Source organism: Rhea pennata, chromosome 2 (assembly GCF_028389875.1).
Source record: "Rhea pennata isolate bPtePen1 chromosome 2, bPtePen1.pri, whole genome shotgun sequence".
In the NCBI taxonomy this organism is placed as follows: domain Eukaryota; kingdom Metazoa; phylum Chordata; class Aves; order Rheiformes; family Rheidae; genus Rhea; species Rhea pennata.
Window position 1 is genome coordinate 30,838,363 of NC_084664.1, and position 7,854 is coordinate 30,846,216.

The following is a 7,854-nucleotide window of genomic DNA, read 5'->3' on the forward strand; positions in this document are numbered from 1 at the left end:
CAGTTCGCTCCTGTTAAATGGCTACCTAGTGCTTCCCACCATTAAACGCCTTATGCTGTGACTGTGTATCTTTCTCAAATATATATATATATATATAAAAATATGTATATATACTTTTTCCAGTTAGCACTGGTTGTCCGGGGGTGAAATCCTGTGGCTAGCTCTATGCTTTAAATGCACCTGCTTTTAAAAAATAAATAAATAAACAAACCCCCGATGGATCCAGCGTGCCCAGGGGGCCGCGGCAGCGCCGGCCCGGGGGGCGGCCGCCAAACCGGGGGCGAGGGGCGGGCTGGAGCGGGCCCGCGGGGGGGTAGCCGGGGGCCGTGGGTGAAGAAAGCGGCGCGGCGGGGCGCGGCCGGCGGCAGCTGCCTGCGCGGGGGCGAAGGGCCGGGCCATGGCGCGGGGGGCCGGCGGCGGCGGCGGCGGCGGGGGGCCGCGCCTGCTGCTGTGGCTGGCGCTGTGCGGGCTGTGGCGCGGCGGCGGCGGCGCCCTGCCCGCCGGCCGGGCCGCCCTGCCTTTCGGCCTCGACCCGCTGGCGAGCTGCAGCCCCCGCTGCCAGCACGGCGGCCTCTGCGTCGGCAACGGCACCTGCCTCTGCTCCAAGGGCTACGAGGGCGAGCGCTGCCAGCACGGTAACGGCTGCGGCCGGCGGGGCGCGGCGGCGCCTCGCGGGGCGGGCGGCGCCGGGGACCTTCCAGAAAGGTCCGCGGGGCTGGGCGAGAGCAGGGCCGTTCGGGCCGCTTGGGAGGCTGCGAGGGGAAGCGAGAGATCTGTAGTTTAAAGAAGGCGAAGCGAGCTGTGCCACGGTCACAGGCAGTTTGAGGGAAGAAAAAAGATACTATACTTGCCCTGATTTTAAGTAGATAATCTTCCAGCTTGTTTAAATTTGTGGCTGGAAGCTGAATGGATCTAATAATACGGTCAGGAGAGCTTTGGACTAACCTGAGGTCTGTGATAGAAAGAGCTTGGCCTGTGTTGTCACCACTTCTTGGATTGCAAAACATGGATATACTTGAGGGAAAGAGTTGGAGGAGGCTTTTTTTTTTTCTTCCCCCTATAACTAATTCTGTCTAATTGAGTGGGTTGCTTAGAAAAGAGTTTTTCGTGCCTTGTCCTGTTGCTCGAGATGGGATCCTGCTGGCAGTCCCTCTGGGTGCAGATGCATTGCAAAATACTTCAGGGAGTTCTGGCATAAGCTGTGCAAGGTGAATCCTGGCACGCTTGTGCTGTGAAGTTGCGGACCAGATTCCCCCTGCTCGCTGGAGGCGCAGTTTTGCTTGCTCTTAAAAGTTGGGGAGGAGTTGCAGGTATTTTGGCAAAGGGTAAAATGGGCAGAAGCAAAGAAAGTGCCGCCTGTAGGCTTTGGGTTTCAGGACACCGTTCTTCCGTTACCTCTTTCTTTCCTGTCCCTCCCACAGGAGTCCCTGTATTTTAAAAGAATTTTGCCTTATAAAAAGTCTTCAGCTGTCTCCTGCAAATCTGTGTTTTGCATAGGAAACTAACCAAATGGCAATAATTGGACTGAGCAGTTGAGAAAAGTGGATGCTATGTATTATTATTAAAAAAAAAAAAGGGGGCTATACCAGCATTAGGATCCCTGTACTGCATAATGCACACAGCTAACCTTTGGGGATCTCATGGCTATTCTCTAACTTTCTTTTGCTGCAGTGCTTCCCATTCACTGTTCTTTCTTCATGCAAGTGTTGTCAAATTTAACTGTTAGGTTCTAGGTTCAAGCTGGTGCTGCTCTCATTCCATACAGAGTATCAGTAATCTTGTACCACTGCCATATTGGTAAGTGGTAATCAATGAAGAACATAGATGTTTTTGTCCTCACAAGTAAGTATGGTTGTAATAAAAGTGACAATTATCTTAGATTATTTCTAAGCAAATAATGTATGCTTTAGAAGGGCCTCCTAAGAGGCCAGTTGAGCAAATACAAAGGATGGAGAAGAAAGAAGTGCTGATGTATTTTTAGAGAGCTTTAGAGAAGAGATGAGGAAATGAGGATGCATTTTATGTCTGAAGAGGGATGTAGGAATCCAATAAAGTTTGATAATACATCTTAAGAATCAGAAGTTGCCACTGAAGTCATAGATTTTCTTTTTTGTCTCTTCTTCTTAGAACTGCTTTTCTCACCTGCATTTTACCATTTCTTGACTTAAATTATGAAAAATTCCTTTGGCAGCCCAGCTGTGTTCCTTCTTAATCTACCCTAGCTTCAATGTTTAAAATCTTAAAATGGTGGAGTGCTGCCTATGTAGGGAAACTCTTCCACCTGTTTGGCAATGTGGGATGGTAGGACAATCATCTTTTGGGAAGTGTGATGATAAACAGTATTCAGAGAGACTAAAATATTGTATCATGTGTAGTTAAGAAATAGTTTTGGTAAATTTCACCAATATTTATCCAAGCTTTGTTTGTTGTCTGTCTTGCAGCAAATTGTTATCCAAAATGCAAAAATGGTGGGGAGTGTCTCAGACCTGGAAAATGCAGATGTCCACCTGGCTATGGGGGTAGATACTGTCATAAAGGTGAGCAAAACCCAAACAAGTGATAAGTTAGAAAAAACAGCAAGTTTGAAAACAGACCATGTGTATTTGGGACTCCTCAAGATTATGATCTACTGCCTCTTGGAATAATGACTGTAATTCCTCTGTCCTCTGACCTTATGGTCAGAAGATACATGGCCTGGAGGATGTACATGCTTGCAGGGGATGGGGTGGAATATAGGAATTGAAGTTTGCTGTGAGCGTTTGAGAGAATACAGTCCACTAGAAAAGGCAATTATGTGTTATGTAAATTTTCTGTAGTTTAAATGCTGTTTAGTTGTATAGCTGTAGTATTTGTAAGAATGGTAATATTAAGGGCAAACTACATTGCAAATTGCAGTGTGTGCTGATGAGGAGGATGAAGGTGGGTAGTAAAAAAAAGAATCTTTTATGTTTATGTGAAGCCTATTGTATATATGTATGGATTGGAAAAAATAATCCAAGAAAACCTTTAACACTGTTATGAACTGAACAGACTGTTATGAACTGAACAGAACTCTTGAGTTCTGGGATAAAAGACGAAGCAAAATTAAAATAGTCTGAGAGGAAAACCTGGATGAGAGTAAAGGAAAACAAAGCACTGTATTGCAAAAGAAATGTCTCAGCCTGATGCTTAAACTTTCTAGAAGTTCTTGAAAAGATATTGTAAGTTAGTGGGGTGGTCATCACCATGTTGAGACAAAGAATTTGTTAACACATTTAAAGGGCTTTAGCTATTGCTTAATCAGCATTCTTCCCAACTCTGGTCAGTGACTGGCTATCTACACCTCATAGGATTCTTAGTTTATACTTGATGTTTATTCTGTGACCATTTTCTTTATTTCTTTCCCTGTGTGAAATATCTGTAAGGGTTTAATTAGAATGTAGCCTCATGGGGACTTGCAGGAGGAACTTGGGTAGCGTCTGCAGTTCTCTAGAGTCTTGGGTGGGTTTTTTGTTTTGTTTTGTTCCGGTTTTTCTTAAAGCTATATCTGGTATTTTATGGAGAAGACATGACCTGAGTGTTACTAACCTGTTCAAGGTTGCAGAAGCTTAGACTATTCTGGGATGTTAGAATCATCCCTGGGATGTTAATTAGACTTTCATATAGTGTGAATTCAAATGCCAGTGATAATGCTTTGATATCAAAATTGTTAAGATTAAAGAAGAATGAGAAATGTGAGGAAGTGTCTTCTGAGATCTCCTGTATGACAGAGTACTGTTGTATAATTCATTTGGAAATAACTGTTTCAAGCAGACATTGACAGAATTGACAGTAATGAGGTAAAATGGAGCATGGTCAGCTTCATTTTGCAACATAAGAGTTTGTTTATCTCTTAAAAGCCAACTGAAGATACGGATTGGTGGGGTCCTGTATATAAGGGGGAACTTGACCTTCTCAGAAGAGTCTAAATCAGAAACGAGAGGCACCATTTGAACAGGAAATGCAGAATGAAGATTCAGTCTATGGTAATGCTGTAATCCAGACTCGAATTGGCACCTGAGCGTGTGTGCTAGGTGTATTTGATACAATTCTATTCATGCAGGATTGTGTTTGACCTTCAGATGGGGTGCTGTGGCATGTGGAGCCTGGCAGTGTGAACTTTGTGTTGTACAGTGTGCTTTTAAATACATCAACTTAACGCTGTCATGTTCATATAAAGAAATACTTAAACTACTCTGAAGAAGTTGTGCCTCAGTGTTCATATTAGCTGTCGAGAGAAGTAAAATTGCCCAGATTTAGCAATACACTTTTTGTAGCTATCACAGAGTCAGCTCAGGTGTCTTGTGCATTGAGCTTTGTGCCATAAATCTGTTATGTGAAATCATGCTGGAAACTTTTGTTAGGGTGGAGATTTGGGCTTTGATCTCCCACGTATCAAGCCGACATCTTGATTGTCTATCATTATAATGAAGGCTAGTTGTTTCTCTTCCAGGAAGTGAATCTGTTATACGTCAACATTCATGCTTGTGAAAGGATACATTTGATTGTCTAGAACAGTGGTTATGTCATATTTCAAAGATGGTGCACGGCACATTCAGCGCCAATCACACGTCTGACATAAATAATGCTTCCTTAATGCCACCTTCAGGGCTCTAAGGCATAGAACAATTCTAGAGTGAGGAGGCTGACTTAGACAGTTAGCCTTTGAAAAGCATCACTTGGCTGGGTTCTAATCATAGGTTAACTTGCAAAAATAATAATCCCCTGCTCTTTTTCAGGTTAGGCATGGTTACTGTGAGGTAAGGAAAGATGTGAATCTTCAGCCATATGTTAAGTATTTTAAACACCAGCTGTGATTTGGCAAAATTGATAACAGTATGCATGTTAGCAGTTACTGTAGTGTGGCTTATGAGCAAATGGTTCACCTTGTGTTTGTTCTGTGTGTGTGTGCGTGTGTGTGCGTGCTGTAGCAATAACCATATTTGGTACTTACGAGCTGAATGCTCACCCAGCTCTTAAGCACATGTTTAATTTTAGATGTGTTTTGAGTCAGTATTTAGAGACGTGGCTCTGTCATCTTCACACTCTCCTTATGGAACTGTGCCTTACTCTGAATAATTGAAATTACATTCTTTGCGGATGCAATAAAACAAGTAGTTGATGGTAGACAAGCTATTTAAAGATAATTATTTACAGTTCTGTGCTGTTCCTGAAATGTACTATGTATGTTGTTCTTTCATAGTAAGCTGTGAAGGAGGCTGTCAAAATGGTGGGGAGTGCATCTCTGTCAATGGAGTTGTGAAGTGCCTTTGTGCTTCTGGCTGGACAGGATCGAGATGCCAGGAAGGTAGGTGTCTAAATTCACGTGCTTAGTACCACAGGTAACTCAAATGCTGACCTTGCGTAGGCCTGAAAACAAATCCAGATGGTAGCCTCATGAGAGATTAATGGAAACAGAAATAAATAGCTGGAGTTATCTCATATTTTTCACTACATCCCGAAGAAAAAATTTATTACTCATGTGAGGTGTTTTTTCTTTTCTTTTTTTTTTCTTTTCTTTTTTTTTTTTTTTTTTTAAGGGGGAGGGGAGGGGCAAAATACAAACCACTAAACAAAGCTAAGCCCTGTATTTCTTCCAGGAGAAGGTTTGAAGAAACTCTTCTCACAGTCTGTATTACCCATGTCTGTATTACTTTGTAAGGATGATAAAATGGAAATACACAGTGCATTGTATATGTAAATAATGAAAATACATTGATTAAAAAATAAAACTGAAATAACAAAAGTATTTTAAAAGGATTAACAAGCTAATAACTATGGAAATTACTTTTTTTAATTCTGAAATTGTATTACTTTAGAAGTGGAGGACCTGCACTATTGGTAAATAAGCAGATTAAAAAGTATCAGAATACTTTGCATTAATGTACGTATCTGTTACGATTTAACCCAAAATTCTTAGCATACTTTTTAAATTTATATTTCATGATCCTGGAAATGCTTCTAGTATTATACTGGTTGAGTATCTTTTTTTTTTTTTTTTTTTTTTTTTTTTTTCCCTTGAGTCCAAGGTTGGGGGAGTGAGTGAGTGAGTGTTCTTCCATTTTCCATTTCCATTCCCATTTGTATTATCCTGCATATTTTGTTTTGTCATCAGGATTCTTTTATATCAGATTTCTAAATCCTCCTGGTTTATCCGTGCTTTCCTTCTAGCAATTTGTCCTCAAGGTTGTCGGAATAATGGAGCTTGTGTGGCTCCTGGGATTTGTAGCTGTCCAGCTGGATGGGTTGGTGGAGCATGTCATTTAGGTAAATGACTTCTGACATGTTTTTCTTGTATCACTTTCTGTACTTGTTCTAAATTACCAGCATAGTTTTCAAATCTTCAGGCCCTAACAAAGCTGCTAGGGTGGTATCTTAGAACAGTGCATGAGAGCTGCTTCTGCGTACTGAGGGCCCTAGCTATGTATGTAAATAGTTTGTCAATTTGATCAGAAAGATAGAACTTCAAATCACTGTTGCAGATCCAAGTTTTGTCTGTCACCAAATTCATTATAAGGTATCTTATGTGAGTCTGAAATATTTTCTGTAAACCAAGACCCCAGTGTAAAAAACTAAAAATGAGTGTTAGAAAAACTCTTATCACTACTGATGCTGGTTAGAGGCTTCATTAAATGTTATGGACACAAAAACAAACTCTATTCCTGTGTTGAAGGTATTGTGGGAGAGTCAACTCCAGGTGCTCCTAAAAGACTAGCAGAAAGATGTCTGTAAGCAGGATTAGTACATTAAACATTCCTGTCAAACAGCTATTTGCATTTCCCAAGCAGTGATACACAAAGGCAGATGGAAATTTGTAAAAACTTTAATCCACTCAGGGCTGTTGCTTTCTCAGATTGCTGCCCTGAGTGTCCCGTAACAGCACTAACCCGCTGCTATAGGCATTCTGGAGACTCGAAAAAGGAAGGGTGGTGTGTAGCTACGGGAGAGCTAAGGCTCTGCCTGCTCAGTGGCCTTCTGCCACTCTTCTTTTGGCAGAGTAGGGGACAGAAAAGCAATGCATAAGCAACAGCTAGTGAGTGTATAGTAATTTTCCCCATAGATGCCTAGATCCAAGAACTGCCTTGAAAAAGTTTCAACAGATATTTTTATTTTCCCTCACTACCATGGTGGCATCCATCTCAAAAATAGTCTGTCCCTTAAAGAATAACAGAAATGATAGTATTTTAAAAGGGGAATGGAGCACAAATAAGAGTAGACATACTGTCACTGTATTCTAGTGAAGGCCATGAGGCCATAAATTGAGAGGCATTGCTTCTCAATTCTTCCATTATCCTTTTATTTATACTGTCCCAGTGCTGTCACTGGGGAACAATTCTACTTGTACAGTGAGACAAGAAAAATGATCCTGTGTTGTGTGGAAGACATAGTATGTATCTGGTGTCTCATTTCAGCTGTGTGTAAACTACCTTGTCAACATGGAGGAAAATGCATAGCTCCAAATGTGTGCAGATGTCGATTGCCGTATTCTGGTCTACAGTGTACAAAGAAAAGGAAGGAATGAATAGCCTCAGCAAAGATAAGCTGCAATTTCTTCATGTAACTCTTGGTATAGAGATGATGTCCAGTGCGAGATGGGAGGGTGTTGTGGGGGGGGGGGAGCTGATTTCAGATATATTTGTTTTATGTAGATTAAATAAATGCTCTTTTGTGTGAAAGAAAATTACTCTAGATGGTAACAAAGATGTTGTGAGTATCCAAGTACCTCCTGTGTATATAGTGTATTGCACAGGTTTTCTTTTGTTCTCATTTTTCTTCATAAGCAGAAATATTTTATGTTGTGGTTGATACAGCTGACCTTGAAGTAAAATTTGCTCT

General features: G+C 41.5%; 1 protein-coding gene across 1 annotated transcript; it reads left to right on the top strand.

The window, feature by feature from the left end:
• The first annotated feature begins 397 nt into the window (after positions 1-397).
• LOC134136059 (wnt inhibitory factor 1-like) lies at positions 398-7,605 on the top strand. The gene is made up of 5 exons (XM_062567773.1): positions 398-635; positions 2,442-2,537; positions 5,222-5,326; positions 6,190-6,285; positions 7,431-7,605. The coding sequence occupies exons 1-5, from the start codon at positions 398-400 to the stop codon at positions 7,538-7,540; spliced, it is 645 nt and encodes a 214-aa protein (XP_062423757.1). The 3' UTR covers positions 7,541-7,605.
• Positions 7,606-7,854: the final 249 nt, after the last annotated feature.